The sequence below is a fragment of the Rhipicephalus microplus genome, chromosome 7 (assembly GCF_043290135.1).
Source record: "Rhipicephalus microplus isolate Deutch F79 chromosome 7, USDA_Rmic, whole genome shotgun sequence".
NCBI classification, from domain to species: Eukaryota; Metazoa; Arthropoda; class Arachnida; order Ixodida; family Ixodidae; genus Rhipicephalus; species Rhipicephalus microplus.
The window spans coordinates 24923988-24941995 of NC_134706.1; the positions used below are offsets into that span (position 1 = coordinate 24923988).

Sequence of the window (18008 nt, forward strand, 5' to 3'; positions counted from 1 at the left end):
CCAGAGTTAGTGTCCAAGCGGGAGAACACAGTTGCACCAGCTAGCTCGGCTTCTAAATCCTCTCGTCGCGGCATCATGTAGTGCTCCCTTTTTATGCACTCATTGATTTTCCTAGGGTCTATACAGAGGCGAATTTTCCCGTTCTTTTTCCGAACGATCACAAGGGGACTCACCCAGTCAGTAGGTTCGGTGACTCTCGTGATGATTCCGGCGTGCTCCATCCTATCGAGCTCGTCCCGTAGTGGTTCATTCAGGGCCAACGGTACACGTCGCACTGGTTGAATGACTGGCACCGTGTTGTCTTGAAGCACCATGTGATACACTTTCTTCACGCAGCCAGTTCCTGTGAAAAGATGACGAAAATCTTTCACAAGTTCTTCGCGGCCGTCCTTTGATACGCTGTGAACGCGTGAGAGCAATCCGAGGCGTTCGCTTGCTTGTAGGCCCAGTATAGCTTGGCGACCTTTGCGTACGACAAAAAAATCTAGAGGAATAGCTTGGTCACCGAGCGTCGCTTCCGTACGGATGACTCCAAGATGCTTGATTGTGTCTCCACCGTATGAATGTAGCACCACGCTACTCTGCTTCATTTCAGGGCTTGGGTGCATCCTATTGTATATTCTAACGGGCAGCAAGTTGGCCTGAGACCCGGTATCTACTTTAAGTTCAACCGAAACGTTGTTTACGGTCATTCGAACCGTCCAATCACGTTGGCTTGTTACTCCTCTTGTCGATACCTCTAAAATGCTGAAGTCATCTTCGTGATCTTGAATTTCGCCAACCAGCGCCGAGGACCTGCAGCAAATTGCAAAATGGTTCCTCTTTTGGCATTTTCTGCAAGTTCTTCCGAACGCGGGACAGTTTCCAGGCTGATGTGTGCGACCGCACTTGGAGCACGTGTACATGCTCACTTGCGCATTTTTGGTGTTCGGGCCTGCTTTGCGAACGGCGTCTACTTGCTTTTGACCTCGTTCCCAGGTTTCTTGGCGAAGCGCTGATGCTTCGGCTGCCTTGCAGACGTGCTCAGCCTTCTGCAGTGTTAGTTCGCAATCCCTGAGCAGCTTTTCTCTGACTCTGTCGTCGTTGGTTCCGTACACAATCTGGTCTCGGACCATGGAATCCAGAAGCGTGCCGAAATTGCATGCTCGGGCCTGTTTCTTCAAGTCCCGCAAAAAGTGCTCGAATGGCTCACCTTGGCTTTGCACTCTTTTCCGAAATACGTAGCGTTCGTGTACTTCGTTAGTCTGCAACGTGAAATATTCGTCGAATTTCTTGATGACTGTCGCGTAGTCAGCCTTGTCTTCTCCTTCCGTGAAGCTCAGCGTATTAAATATCTCGATGGCGTCTTCACCTGCTACGCTGAGAAGGAGTGCTGTCTTTGAGGACACCGATCGCTGCTTGTCACTGGGTTCCGATGCCGCAAGGAAAAGCTCGAATCTCTGCTTAAATGTCTGCCAATTCTTGCTTGCTTCTCCCGTCGTGTTTAGCGGACCAGGCAGCCTCAACGAATCCATTGCGTATTCCTCGCAGCGCTGGCCGTCGAAGATCAAGGCCCTGCTTTGATACACATCCCACTTCTGACACCATGGTATCGTCTGGTACAGGAGGCCAAACATGCTGCGCTGGGCACTGGTGGAAAACAACCCAGCTTTATTGCACACGTGTACATATATAGGATTTAGAAGGGGCGTGTCTTCAAGCCGCAAACAGATTAGTGCTTCGAGTAAAGCTCAAACAGATACGATGAGCTTTCGTGGCACACGTGGAGCGCTCGGCTCCCAAGATACGATACAATAGTTGTATTTATTGCTGATTTGAAGTGAAAATTACTAGTAATCAACTTTGTAATGCGCACCGAATACAGCAAGAGATTATTTTAGTCGCGGTGATATGGTCCTTAAGTGCGAAGAAAACATCCCTGAGGCTGTACCCCAGAACAGCACGTACGCTTGCGACAAGTACGCTTACAAGGTACCCACCACATTGTTTTATTCGGTGGATGATGACAATGAAGGATTATGACTGAGCCCTTTATGATTGATAAGAAGCACTGAACATCCCACTCATACTGCAATTCACATTGTGTAATGGCTGCTTACACAACTCGTATTCTGTGACGCCCGATTGTTCGTCACTTTACTCTTCTACCATAGTATATAGCACATGTTAACTCGATTCCTTCCCGACGTGACTTGCGCCGAGTTTTGAGCGCCAATCAATAAAACAAAACCGATACGGCTCAGTGGTACAATGCTTGGCTGGCACGGAGTGGACCCAGGTTTTCGTTTTGTTAGTTTGTGTTCTTTTTTTATATTTCGTTCGATAGCAGCTACGGACATCGGTGGCGGCGGTGCACAACTATGGCACCCTTAATTCTCATCATCTTATAACAGCTTTCAATGTGAAAATATTCGCGCAGCGTCGCACTATAGGAGCGAAGACTGCGAAAACAAGGCAGAAGACGGTGGATTTTCTTTTTTTTTCATTTCCTTCCTCCTCGCCCCGCTTGATTCGCAATTCACGTGACCCTGCTAAATTCATGTCGCGCACCATACGTCCTCCACCACTTTCTTCTTCAACACTGCTCGTGAATGGGCCCTGCCACAATTTTAGGAAACTCTATTGGCCCTGCAACACCTAAACGCCAGGAATCGACAGACGCATCGTCATCGCCCGGCTGCTTCGGTTTTAGTGACTGCGTTCCGTCGCGCGTTCCACAACGGCAGCTTTTGCACGACCTTTATCGGCGTTTTGTTACAAGTAAGCGAGACCGTTTTGTTAGTTTTGTTGTACGCGTTGATTCCTTCCGGTCATTAAGGCACCGGCTGTAGTCATTCGTAATGCGAAAAAAAATGGAGAAAAGCAGGTTAACCGACTGTTCAGTCGAGTTTTTTCAGTCTGACTGCAGCGCCAGAATACAGAGCCCATAGCGGATAAAAAAAGCAACCTTGAGACGGCCTCAATGACAATAGAGCGCGACGTGCACGTCTCGCACCCTGCATCGGTCGGCGGATTGTGGCCCGGATACATGGGGGACGCGAGCATGCGTCTATTTTCTGCGTGTCCCTAACGGCGAAGATGAGAAGCTTTGAGACGGGGCAGTGTGAGAAACGCAGCTCCAAGGAGGATTAAAATAGTTGCTGGAGCGGAAATGATTGAGCAGAAGTGAAGCCATTCCTCTGGCAATGTCGCGGCTGTGGCGGCCATCTTACTAGGAGCACGATAAATTATCACCGTTCAGCGATTAAAAACGAAGCGTTTCCCTCGCACGCCCAACGAGTTTAGTGTGGGAACTTTTTCTGGTCACATAATGCCCCAAGTGCGTCTTACAGTCACTAGTTTTCTTTAGTGAGCCTCTGATTGGAGGCTGAGTTATTTGAGTATTCAGTCATCTATACTCCTTTCTACGTGTTGTGTGTTATTTCGTCGGGAACAACTATCTTTTAATACAGAACTAACGTAGCATTTACATAACATATCAAAGCCACTTGATCTTTAAGTGGGCACTAAAAGAAAAGAGAATGTTTCCGCCATCTTGGCACTGGCAAAAGGTGGCTTCACTTCTACTGGCAAGGCATTGCGGGACCTTCCACTCCAGCAATTTTGCTTTAATCCTACTTGCGCAGCTCCATCTTGTCAGCGTGCGGTGCCGATGGTTTGACTAAGTCCAAAAGTTAACGAGCTTTCATGCTGCGTTGATTATACGCAAACGCTTGTTGCAGCGTAGCCCCCGCTCCCCTGCCCGTCTTTTGTTTGGCTTGTAATTCGTAGATTTTCTATTTCACAGATACTGACGTGGATATATCTCCCAAGTTATTTTCAATGAAGACAGCACAGTAGTCAAGGCAGCGGTGGTTTAAAATGCCGCGGGATGGCGACCCCCAGCGGGGCTGTCAATATGCGATGCTCCTCTGACTATCACGCCTCTTTCTCTGACTGCGCGCTCGCCGTTGGCATCTACAGTTGCAACAGCGGTAATTTTAACCATTCATCGCGGACATTAGCAGTCAGGGTAAAGATGCTGCACACAAAGCCCCTTCGGGCATTTTCAAGCGGCAGTAGACGCCATGGAGGGGGCTTTATATGCACTAAGCGTCCACGTCAGTGCATCAACCTTAAGCGGAGCTACCTGTTAAACACCAATAGACTTTACGCAGGCTCTCCAATAACATAAAGTAAACGTTCAATTACGTTTGTAAGGGCACGTTTTACTTTCGCGTTATACCAATCCCAGTGAAAGGGGAATTAACCATGCTTTATTGTATCTGGCGTGCGTCTCTAGTGAGCAAAAAAAAGCACTATCACTTTATGTTTAGAAACTAAGAACCGGAAAAGATGAGTACGTAATTTGTACTTTGGTGAAAATAGCACAGTTAGTTAACCATAAGCATGCCTATATATACCTCACTGACAAAGTGATGACTATGTTAGTATTTGTGCAGTTGAAAACAATTGGGGCAAATTAGAAAAACCTCCTACACATAAAAACATTCGTAGTGAATACTGCAATACACTGGCAACAATATGTCCCAGGTGTGCTTCGCGTAACTATAAGGTATATTGATTCTAGGCGCTACACTATAGGAGGAACGGCAGGCGGAGAAGAGGAGAGTTCTGCCATCCTTCTAGAGACAGTGGAGGTGGAGACTGCGGGATAGCCAGCACCCCACAACGGGTTACAGTTAACTCTAACTAGCTGTAAAATAAAATTTTGAAAAACAAAATATTCAGTGCAAGATATGCAAATAATTATTTGCCTGATTTGTGTTTGTCCCTTCCTCCACTAGTCGCATCTGTTGGTGTCCCTCATAAATAGTTATATCTGCACTGCTCTTCCTTCAATGCTGCTCGTGAACCGACCTTGGCACATCATCATCGCCGATCATGATGCATCGGTTCTGGTGACTGCGTTTCGTCGCACGTGCCACAGGGCCAGCTGTATCACGGGCTCTTCAACGCCCTGCTGCAGGTAAGCTGATACGTTCGGTTAGCCCATTTATGCTTGTGCTGCATCCCATTCAGTGACGGAACCAACGTATTTAAGACTACGAGGCAAGCGGGCTAACAGACTCCCGTTAGACTCATGGATGAATAAGCCAAAGCTATAACCGCAGCCCCAGAGACATAGCCCTTGTCAAAGCTCTTAGTGGCCGCTCACAAATCTTTACGAATATCCTTTACTGAAGGTAGTGACGGCGTCCCACATCTGGCTGTCTGCCACCACAGCGTAGGCCTCATTGCCCTCCACTCAGAAGGACCGCCCTGTTATCCGACCTGTTCAACTTCTTTCAATGAAGTTTTCAATTTCGCTTTTTTTTTCCTGCTAACATTGTGTTTCCGAATGCATGTTTTTCGGGAGGAGAGTGATCTTTTTCGCGTCTCCAAGTTCCGCACTCAGCTCTGCCTCGGCCTACAGTGGGTTCCTCAATCTAATGGGGTGGTTCCGATCGCTTGGAGCATCAGCCTACCCACTCGGTATTTCGGTTGTCCGCTATTTCTGATGACATAACGCTGAAGATTGAGTACTGTACGGTACCACCGTGTTCGAATGCGTTTAAGAGGAAGGTGTTTTTGACACTGTGTAATGACAGCGGCTTACAATGGCAGTCACGAGTGCAAAGCTTCGTCTGTAGCAGTGTTCTCGTCTATTAAACGCCTGGGGGGGGGGGGTGCTTTTGTTTGGTCGGAATCGCACACGTGAAACGTCCTTGCCTGACCAGCCATGGTCAAGGTTTGTGCTCTCTGTCGATGCCTTCACGTACCCTGTCAAAATAACGTGGGCGCATCAAGAAGGTTATTGCGTCCCCATATGCCTAAAAGCGAGCATACCAACTTTGTATGCGCTGAACTTAAAGACGGTGCTTGTCGCGCCTTTTCGTTAGATTTCCAACAGCACAGTTACTGCTTGTGTACTTTTTTCCACTAAAAATAAAGCCGACTGTTTCAACAAAGCTCTATAGAGCGTTCCTTCAAACTGCAAAATTAAAATCGCGACAGTTGGCACAAGACGTGAGCATGCGCAGTGGGGGTGTAGACGATACCACTGAGCCGGATTAGCGAGTTGGTGCGACTGTGAAATTCTCCATTATTAAAATTCTGGAAAAATTAGAGTCCTCTTCACTCACCCCACATCTCTGAATATGCCAATGCATCCACAGTGTGGAGTTAATTTCAATTTTTCCACGGAGTGCCCTCCGTTCTACCAGCTGCAAACATCTCTGTCCGCATTAGCGTGCATGGGAAACTCAAAGGGTATACCAACTGCTGCATTATCCTTTATTTGCGCAGGTTCAAAGTGATAAGCGGGCTCAGGTGATACCTCGGAGGAACGCGATGGACAGGCTTTCCCAAGGGGCCCACGAGGAAAAGGGCGACGCTGGGTCCACCGTTTGCATAAAAGCGAATCGCTTTCGCCCACAATGCACCGCCTATAGTGGTCAGGCGTGCCAGATCAACAACAGTCTGCCGCTCTGCAACGAACTACTCATCGACAGCGGCTTGAAACTTCGCCCACAACGAGGAGGCTGGCTGAACTTGGCGAGCATTCCTCGCTCTCGGATGACTCGTGCCGAACCAGATTCGTACAGGTCAACTCCTTTCCTTCGCTGGCTACTCAAAACACACGCCTGCATCAGCAGCCTCCAGATTTCGGACGATTCGCTCACGTCGCACAGCCGGATGGTTCTTCGAGAGCTGCCCGACGACTGCCGGCTAAGGAACCTGACGCTGGACCTTTTTCCCGACGGCCACACGGACGCCTATCTTCAAACACACCTTCCCAGGCTTCGCAACCTGGAGGCGCTCAGTTGCTCGACGAGGCGCGACTGCGCAGACGCTATGGCAGCCGTGTCGGCGCTTTTGAGAACTACCAAACGCCTCAAGTGCCTGGTATTGCGCGGCAGTTTCGGATTCACCCAGCCACCAAAGATGCTTATCGATGCGCTGGCCGCCAACTCGACGTTGAAGTGGTTTGACCTGGCGACATACTGGGAGACCAACATGCCGCCAGGACCACTGGGGGAATACGTCAGGAGCAACGGTTTTCTCACGAGTCTGACAGTGTCCGGCCTCGACGCGGATCGAGAAACGCTCCTCCTGGAGGAGGCCCTCATTCGCAATCATACCCTCTCTACGCTCGAAGTGTTGAATGTTTGCGGAGGCAAAAGAACCGCAAGTTTCATCACGGGGTTACTCACAAAATGTTCCAAGCTGAGAAAATTTTACGTTGGCTGGGCACGGAACACGTATACCAGGGTATCAGAGGCCACAGTGACGTGCTGCGCAGAGGCATTGGCGCAGAACCAAACCTTGGAAGATCTCACGCTCCCATACGGCTTGTGGCATTCCATAAACTGGATTACTTTCTTCTCATTGCTACCGAGAAACAGATATCTGAAGAAGCTGACTGTCACAACACTTCAGTACGCTGAAGAATGTTCAACGTTTCCGCCTGTCCTGGAAGCACTGGCGTTGGCGAAGCCGTTGGCGCACGTTTCATTCGGACATTACATGCACGGAATGGGAGTAGATCTGCTGCGCTACAGCGCATTTTCAAGCATAGGTCTTTGCGGCGAGGAGAACGTACAAGTTGACGCGTTGCAACGTTTGCCTGCGTTGGATCGCTTCACGTCTCTCACTGTAGACGTATCCGAGGCTGGCGAACGCTTGTTCTCTGCTCTGGCGAAGTACGTACGAGAAACCACCGTCCTCCAGGAACTGAAACTGGTCGTGACCAGTCGCCTGGCCCCGGACAATACAGCTTCTTACACGTGCTGGACTCTTCTGTTCGAATCGATGTCAGCCAACACCAGCGTCTCGGATCTGGACATCCTCACGAATGGCAAATTTCAGTACAATTATCTCCTCACCCGTACCATAGGACACAGCGAGTACATAAGTCGAGTGCAATTCCTAGAAAATACTGGACTCGGAGACGCCACCTTCTTCGTATGGACCCTGTCGGAAAGCATTAGCCACAACTACGGTCTCCTTAAAGTCGACTTGAATGGCGCGAACGTTGAGAGCGAAGTGAAGCGGTGCTTGTTCGCCATCAGGAAAAGGACGCAGAGGAACCGTGACATTCTGGAACGCGCGGCTGCCTTCATCAAAATTGCACCGCTCGATCGGTAAGTTATTTTTTACTTTTTTTTGAAGGGGACAAATTCTTACTTTGAACATATCGCACCTGCAAATTGGAGGTGTTGGCATGTGTTACACTTCTACAGTTCAATGTGACATCCTAAAAAAGTTAATGACAGCAGGAGCCCCTTCAAAGTCAATTTATTCACACCGTATCTCAAGGCAAGCGTTCGCACTGCGCAATACTAATAAATATTCGAGTGTTTATCCCAAAGCCATTGTATGTACATGAGTGACGAAGTGGAGGGTGAATGAAATTTCGATGACCTGGAGTTTGTGCGCATAAACGGAGGAGCACGGGTGTTCTTCGAATTTCGCCTCCATCAAAACGTGACCACTGGGGCTGCTAATGGGTCTAGTGGCCTTGAAGCTCAACAGCGCTACACTGAACGCTAAGCTATACCGCGGCCAGTCTCTCTCTCTCTCTCTCTCCGTGACCCCTTAGTATTTTTCAAGTGGTAATCCGAATAGAAGCGTAACGGCGCACCATCCGGCCACAATCGGCCCTTCAGATGCACCTACACGTTTATAATGGTTTCAGAACCTCTGGCTAGTATTGTTGAGCAGCGTTCATAAGATGTCTATATGACGTATCTTTGTGGTTTTAGCAAAAGTTTGTCTACTAGATATTCTTTTTTTTCTCAAACAGGCTTCACGTTACACTGACAGTATATGTTTTCTGAATATAACTATTTGTTGTCAACACATCACCAACAGGCACACCGCAACCGCGTTCGAGAAGGTCGCACGAAATCCAGCGCTGACCAGGGAGCTCGCCAAGAAGGAGAACATCACCACTGCCGAAGTCGCCAGAATGCTCCGAAGTCATCTAAGGAGCGTTGAGGGCTTGCACGACTTCATGAGGCTGACCGGAGTGGTCAAGAAAAGCGTGAAGTGCGTGCCACCTGCCGACGACTGCGGAATGCAACTTCATGACCTGAACGAAGACAGCTGGCGCCTGGTGAGGCGATACCTCAGCTTTGATGATGTCAAGTATTTCAGCATCGCGATTGAGGATCCCTCCACGTCCAGCTGAACATCGCGAACAGAAGAGCATAATAAACCCAGTCATCCAAACACGCTGTAGACGAACGTCCCAAATAAAACCAGCTTCAGCGAAAGGACCTCAGTCACTATTGCGCATATCCTCCTTGAAATGAAGAATACCTGCACCACACTTGCACACGACTGTGACACCATTATTTTGCGTGTGTCTAAGATGTCAGCATTTTTTTCGGGATTTGTTAGAGTATCCGGCCGATCTCTTGGCACAGGAGAGGATGAAAGACACGGGTGGGCGCATGGGAGAGTGGCGGGGCACCACCCCGATATCTTCGGACGCCGCATAGTATGTCTCATGCTCGCAATCAGTTGGACCCGATTAACTGATGTGTCAAGGCCACGTTGGCTTTTGACGGTATTGGCGGCTGTGATGGTACAGTGGTGGCAGTTGCTGAATACAGAACACAATTTCCATAGCTATAGGGCCTTGCATCGCACATCTGTTGCCACTTTACCTCATTTATATGGTGGCAGCGCTGAAGCAGTATAGGTTTATAGCTACTCCGGGCATGTTCCTGGTTAACCTGCCTGTCTTCTCTCTTGTTGTTCTTGTCCTTCTAAACGTGTATTATAGTTGATACCTTGTTTCGCGATTTTTTTTTCTTAGATTGCTATGACGTGTGCTTATAGCAACTTGAAACACTCTACCAGACACCGTTCTTCGGTGCACCAAGAAAGATGCATGCTCGTGAACCTTTGTCTCTGTGTATAATTCCCTAATGTAATTTTACATTTGAAGCGTTTAACGGAGTTCGCTGATGGCCATGTGATGTAGATACAAGTAACCAATCGACACACTTCAGTGACTGCTCACATGTGCCCCTTGTTGTTGTGCAGACCAACTTTTCCTCCAAAACTTCATCTGAGGTGCCTTTGCACCACTTTTATGCCTATATAGGCCGAAACACCATCGTCATCCCTATCATCATCCTTCCGCTTTTGCGACGTAATCCTTATACGACCAAACCACTAATTTTCCGTCATCTAAACCTTAAATATAACATGGCCGATATCCCGTAGTGGGCGCAAGGCCATTGTCAAGGGTCAAGTAAGCAAGTATATGCCAAGAAATGAGCAGAAGAACAAACAAGCGTTTCATCAAAATTTTCACTCAGGGCTGATGCCATAGAATGAGTAACACCATGCACTGAATTTAGACTTTTGAAATATCAATGGAACTCCGACTGGTTTCATGCTAGACAACTGGAACCCATGCTAACACTATTTCGATGTCGTGTGCCCCCTTTAAACCTATATTCACACAGGGCTGGTCTGGGAATATTTCCCCTATGCAGCTTTTGTAGAGATCTGAAATCAATAGACCATTATTTTTTGTCATGTCACCGTTACAGTGTATTATGAAAACGTCTCCTTGTCATCCCATTTGCTAATCTTGGGCTGCCCTTCACTGTTGTGAATATACTCTCCGTTGATGCTTCGGTTCTGGGCTACAGCCACAAGAATGCCTTTGATGCGGTTTGCAGTTATCTTCATGAAACGAAACGAATGCGCCTCCAAATTCCTATTTGTATATTTGTTATTATATTATTATTAAGCAAATTCTAAACATCAATTTTAAACATGTTCGAAATTACTGCAATTTCAATTAAAGATATTATATTATTCTGTCTGGTCGAAATGGCAAAAAATATATTGCACTCTTTCTGTATCTCCATGTGCTTTATCCTCCTCCTGTTAGGATAAGGTATCATTTGAAAGGCCTTCCAATTCAATATCCTGAATTCTTGGCCTATCTACCTGAGTCAGCAACAGCCATAGTGGAGGCATGATCATCATCATCATCATCATCATCATCATCATCATGCGATCGCCGTGTGCTATAGGTGAACAAGAACAAGGTCTACCGGGCAGCTCTTCGACAACGACATCTTCGGCGTCTCTACACAAGAAAGAAAATTCATTTTGTTGGTTTAATTATGCTCCCGTGGTACGTCCCGTTCGGTAATCGAGCCATTAGCTCTGTCTAACCATTATAAACTCAGATGTGGAACAAAGAAGATTTGTTGGTTGCAGTTCAACCGGTTCCCCTTTCGATAAGCAAACAGAGATGTTGCTTATCGTTTTGTGTGCTTGCATTGGGGTCTAGAAGTTACGGAGTAGTCCTTTTTCGGACGCGCTTCTTTTACGTGCTCGTTAGAGTAGCGGCTGCACGCTGGTAAGTTGTTTGGCCAACGGTTCTGCCCTAAATTATCACGTGGGAGCCTTAGTGAGCATTTCAGTGCGTATTTTCGAAGTTAAGAGAGTGCATACATTATATATACCAAAAGCAGTAGGCCTGCACAGAACACGCCACGCAGTCACATAAAGCTGTAAAAGCGGCCTTCTGGGGCCTTTTTTTTTTAATGCGGATAATTTTTAGTCTGGTTATGTCAGGCATCTGGCCATGTCCGTGGCGTTCTCCGCGCACCGGTTACCTCTCCGCTCTCACTCCCTCTCCTATAGCAACAGCCGCGGGTGCGTGCGCTCATCCTCGCCCCTAGCAACCGGAGCATGCGGTACGAGAGAGTGTAGGAGAGGAGAGTGTAGGAGAGAGAGGCCCACCAAGACTTCGATGATGCATTTCCGTCACGGAAGTTACGTGAAAAAATTATTAGAAGACAAACAAAGTTCCAACATCGGGAGTTGAACCCGCAACCTCTGGGCACGCGGCAACAGATGCCGATCACGCCATTTAGTGCGCTATGATCTCATGTTTCAAACATTTAAAAAATTGGCAGATCCCACGTAAAGTGGGAATCTATGATATGCGAAGCACGAATGAGGAGCGTTGATATGTCACTTTAAAATTCGCACAACGTTACGAGGCGAAGGTAAATTATGCCGCAAATGACTTCCTTGTCATAATTATTATGTTTGAACGTGTCATTTACCTTCATCATCTATCCATGTCACCTGATACCGAATTCGGTATATGTGGAGCTAGCGAAACGGCCACGAGCGCATCATGAATGTCCCAATACACTCCGACGTAACATTGACGCGTGTGCACGCTGGGCATAGCGACGCTGCGCTAGCAAAACGCGAGTGCTACTCTATAGTCTGACGCCAGGCGCGACTGGCGCGACCAGCGTCCGTCAGCGCGGCCCGGCGGCAACCGTCGCGAAATGCGACACGGTGCATAGCGCCGATGACGTTACCCAGACAGCACTGCGTCTGCCTCTTTTCGTGAGAGGAACGCCAGCCGTGCTCAAACGTGCATGCGTCTAAGCCACGCAGCACGACACGCGCCTTAAGGCAGGCAGATCGGCACCTGACGTGGCATCGCCGTCGTGACGTGACGACACGTATCATATGACACGTATCTCATGATTATCATGTTTGCACCAGTCACATACCTTCGTCATTCATTCACTTCCCGTAATTCCAAACTTGGTATATGTGAAGCTAGCCAAGCGGCCGCGAGCGCATCATCAGCGTGGCATGTAGTCATCGGTTATATGACACGCATGTCATGATTTTCCTGTTAGGCTCTGTCACTTGTGTTCGCCATGCAGTCATGCCATATCACAGCAGTTTTGCAGCGTGCCATGTGAACTAAAACACCACAAGAGTAGCAAGACCATAAAATGCAAATCATGACATTCGTCACATACATGTCATGACTTTCATGTTATGACTAGTCGCTTATGTTCGTCATACAGTCATGTTATGGCATACCAAGTTTGGTACTGATACCATTATCGAAACGGCCAGAAGAGCTAAATGTCGTAAGCGGCTAGATAGATAGATAGATAGATAGATAGATAGATAGATAGATAGATAGATAGATAGATAGATAGATAGATAGATAGATAGATAGATAGATAGATAGATAGATAGATAGATAGATAGATAGATAGATAGATAGATAGATAGATAGATAGATAGATAGATAGATAGATAGATAGATAGATAGATAGATAGATAGATAGATAGATAGATAGATAGATAGATAGATAGATAGATAGATACGCTCAAGGTCGTCGAAGTTTAAATACGAAGCTAAAAAATGCTTCGTATTTAAACTCCACGAATATCCACAAAGTGAATGCTGATGATGGGGCGAAGCAGTGTTGAATGAATAATGAATCATGACCTTGCACTCACTTTGAACACACCGATTTGCGGTGTTCTTGTAGATATGCTTTACACAAAGCTATTATATATATATATATATATATATATATATATATATATATATATATATATATATATATATATATATATATATATATATATATATATATATATATATATATATATATATGTGTGTGTGTGTGTGTGTGTGTGTGTGTGTGTGTGTGTGTGTGTGTGTGTGTGTGTGTGTGTGTGTGTGTGTGTGTGTGTGTGTAAGGGAAAGAAGTGTATACTTAAGGGCTCGTTTTCCGTGTTTTAACACAATAATAATGAGATCTAACAGACAGTAATGCCAAGGAATGTACAGCGGAAGTTATTAGAACTAATGGAATGTAAATAAGAAGAAAGAAAAGTGGATGAAAAAAATGCCGCCATATCCACGAAGTGAATGATGATGAGTGGGCGAAGCTCCGGAGGTAAACCTGGTAAACCATGAATCCTCCGTACACTTTGCCCACTCGGTTTTATTGCAACGCTCCCCCTAGCGTACGTCGCCGCACTATATCGAACGATGACACGCGCCATATGTGGCATCATTCCTATTTTATAACACCTCGCCTCTTTCATAATCAACTACACGTACCGCCGTCTAGTTTATAACATCTTGCATCTTTTGGACGGACGGACGGACGGACAGATGGACGGATGGATGGACGGACGGACGGATGGATGGACGGACGGACGGACGGACGGACGGATGGATGGATGGACGGACGGACGGATGGACGGATGGATATGGCTGTACCCTTTAGATCGGGCGGTGGCTAGCGTAATACTTAGAACTGAACGAGAGGTGGCTACATACAGGGGACGCACAGCCCACGCCTTAAGGAGCTTCGCTCCTAAAAATAACCAGCCGTGAGCAGGAATTGAACCTACGACCTTCGAATAACGCGTTTGATGCTCTAACCACTGAGCTACCACAGCGGCCTTCCCTCCATACACTTTTTTGGGTTTATATGTGAATTTAGAAGTAGGAGTGACAGTCAGCGCCATCTATAAGCCAAAACGAGTGTGAAAACACTCTTATTCGCATGTTTTGCGTCACGAGGAACGTGAACTTATCATGAGCGGGCAGCTGATTAATTGTCCCTCTTATACAACCTAAACACACCAAGTCTGCAAGTACGAGACCCTCGTTCAATGAAATAAGGGAAAGAAGTGTATACTTAAGGGCTCGTTTTCCGTGTTTTAACACAATATTAATGAGATCTAACAGACAGTAATGCCAAGGAATGTACAGGGGAAGTTATTAGAACTAATAAGGTCGTGGGTTCAATTCCTGCTCACAGCTGGTAATTTTTTTCATCCACTTTTCTTTCTTCTTTCTTCTTATTTGCATTCCACTGGTTCTAATAACTTCCCCTGTACATTTTTTGGCATTACTGTCTGTTACATCTCATTAATATTGTGTTAAAACACGGAAATACGAGCCCTTAGGTATACACTTCTCTCCCTTATATATATATATATATATATATAAAGGTAAAATGTGTTTACGTAAGGGCTCATTTTTTTCGTGTTTTGACACACAGACAATAATGCCAAGAAATGTATAGGGGAAGTTATTAGAGCAATTTTAATGTAAATGTGAAAAAAGGAGTAAGTGAAAAGATAACTTGCCGTGAGCAGGAACCCAACCTGCGACCTTCGAACAACGCACTTGATGCTCTACCACTTAGCTACAACGGAGACTATCCCCCCAGCCACTTTATCGGGTTTATATGTTAATCTAAACGTGGGAGTGTCAGTCAGCGCCACCTGTAGCCAAGGAAGCGAGTGCGACACACTCTTTATGAGCCTGTTCGGCGTCACGTGAACTTATTACAAGCTGGGCAGCTGGCAAATAGTGCCTCGCATACAACCTCACGGCACCATATATATATGGTTACACAAAACCATTATATATTCCACTACCATATAATATCCTTGTGTAGGGGCCACAGCTGTTTCAATAAGCAGAGTACAATTTGCTTTACGATTCTATTTACAGAAAGAAGAACCCTGTACGCACAAATGTCTGAAAATTCTTCAACAAAAGGAAGTGCAGTTCACTTCAAATCACGAAGAAACTTCCTTCTTTTGTTGTGTCTTCAGCCACAGTTGCGCATGATGCTCTAATTTCCACGTTCTGCTCTTTCTTCTTGCGTCATCGCGCACGCGGCCTACGCACAGGATAAAGTTTTGCGGCATCCAACGCTCGTAAGAAACCTTGCCCAGAAGGAGCGCATGGCCACCAACGAAACGGCCAGGCTGATCCGATGTCGTCTCCGGAGCGTCAAAGGGTTGCAGCACTTCATGCGACTGACAGGCGTCGTCAAGGATGAATGGATGGATTGATATGGCTGCATCCTTTAAATCGGGTGGCGGCTAACGCCACCTAGCCGTAATGCTTAGGGAAACAAAAACTAGATTTATCTCTTTTTCCCTTTAAATAGTGAAGTTGAGGACTGGTACTTTGTAGTGAAGGGTTTAATTTTCACTTGTGCCTTTACTTTAGCCACCAATCAGATAACCTCCTTCTTGTTAATTCTACCCGTTTGAAGTCTATTTTGCCCTCCCTGTCCCTAAACTTCAGTGCTTTGAAAAAAAAAAGGGGGGGGGGGGGATGCGGGACGTGCGCGCCCCCTGTCGACGGTTGTAGAATGCGACTTGAGGACCGCAACAGTGACTGCTGGAGCCTGCTGAGGCGGTATCTGAGTTTCGACGACGTGAAGAGCTCCCCCGCTGTTCATCCCGCTCACTCCACGTCTTCTTGAGCATGGCGCACAGAAAGCACATTGAGCCAACTGACCCATAGAGTTGTACGGTTGAAAAGCACAAATAAGGATTTGAACTAGCATAAGGACACCAACCCCTCATACGCCTACCCTCTTTCAATGCCGAAGCTTTGAGCGTATACTCGCCGAGGAAACATCGGTCGTGTCGGTGATCGGAAGCCGCGGAAATTCAGGGGGGCGGCGCTGCACCGACGGAACGTCACCGTGCTACGCAGCCGTGGACTAAGTCGGAGTATACAACAAGGTTTTGAAGCGCTCGTATACACTGCACAAGAAAGATGCGCCGGCGCGAAACGTGGCGCGAAACGTGGCGCGAAACGTGGCGCGAACATAAGTGATATTGTAACGATGTTGAAGGACTCGGTGTATAATAAAACGTATTTATTAAAGGGCGGCGCATGTTTGCTTACCACTTTCACGAGTATGGTTAGGAAAGCTCATAGAGGAGATTGGCACGGTTATAAACCAGTCAATGAATTCATCAGTACCTAGAGAAATGTTTGCTTGATTGAGTGTAATAAAATAATAATAATAATAATAATAATAATAATAATAATAATAATAATAATAATAATAATAATAATAATAATAATAATAATAATAATAATAATAATAATAATAATAATAATATGTGAGGTTTAGCGTAAACCACCATATGATTGTGACAGGCGTCGTAGTAAAGGGCTCCAGAATTTCTGACCACATGGGGTTCTTCTTTAACGTGCACCCAAAGCTGAGCGCACAGGCCAACAGCACAGGCCAACATCCCTCAAAATCATATCATAGTTTGGGGTCGTACCGGCCAAGTCAAGTCAAGTCAAGATCCTTGACGATGTGGCGCATACCCACGCTGGTGGATTGGCCGAGAACCCCCAGCAATGATTATTTCCTACGACTATGTCAGAACCAGCCTTCGCCACTTTACTGCAATAGGTGCTAAACAATATATGTTTCTGAAAAAAAATCACAATGAATGGAAACCATATTTTCTTCATGCATAATAGTTATTACTAACTAGGTATAGCATTATACATAAAAAAACTCAGTATTCCGTGAGATCAATCTAAATGAAAAATTTTCCCTGAATGGTGTCTGTCCCTTCCTCCACTACTCGGGCTTGTTGATGTCGCTCGCAATTTGTCCCACACCGCATTTTCGTCGGTGCTGCACCCAAAGCAACCTTGAGTCACCTGCATGCCAACATTCGAAGGACACATCATCATTGTCGACATGCTTCGGCTTTGGTAACGACGTTTAACAGCGCATTCCAGCAGGCCAGACAATCCACGTACTCATTGGCGCCCCGTTACTGGTGAGCGAATAGCTTTTGTTAGTTCTTTTGCGCTGACGTGCTGCATCCCTTTCGGTATTGAGGACGCGAGGTATAACTACTAAGCCTACGAAAAAAAAATAGCGTTAACCGCCTCCCGTTAGACGCGTGGATGAGTAAGCCTAAGATTCGTCATCGCCCTCGGGGTACGACTTTTGTGTGCCCAAGCAGGTCGTAGCTCAGCACCCCTCTTTCCCCCCCCCCCTTCCCACTTTGCCGTGACTCCCTGGAAGAATTGCAACCTTTTCGTATATGAAATAACACGTTTCATTTCGCGTTTGCCTTGCATTTGTCTAAGACGACTCGAAGCCAAAAGCAATATTTCGTTTCTCCTCAGTCGATTGTGTAATGACTCTGTCCCCCTTCTCTAAATCTTTCTGCACCCAACTAGCTTTGCAGTGCTTCTGGAATCGGATCGATTGAAAGCCTTTGTCCTCTCACGTAGTTCTGCAGTGCCTTCTGAATCATCCCACCTAGCGACGAAGTCGTTTGAAGATGTATTATTCAAACGTGCACTTATTTGACGTCACGGCGGAGTCACGAAATTGGGATATGCATGG

General features: G+C 46.6%; 1 protein-coding gene and 1 long non-coding RNA gene across 2 annotated transcripts in view; one reads left to right on the forward strand and one right to left on the reverse strand.

Moving 5' to 3' along the window:
• LOC142766877 (uncharacterized) overlaps nucleotides 1-18008 on the reverse strand; it is a 37398-nt gene that overhangs the window by 3934 nt on the left and 15456 nt on the right. The gene's annotated exons all lie outside the window — the stretch shown is intronic.
• LOC142766876 (uncharacterized) lies at nucleotides 4294-9259 on the forward strand. The gene is made up of 3 exons (XM_075868079.1): nucleotides 4294-4969; nucleotides 6289-8126; nucleotides 8857-9259. The coding sequence occupies exons 2-3, from the start codon at nucleotides 6334-6336 to the stop codon at nucleotides 9173-9175; spliced, it is 2112 nt and encodes a 703-aa protein (XP_075724194.1). The 5' UTR covers nucleotides 4294-4969; nucleotides 6289-6333; the 3' UTR covers nucleotides 9176-9259.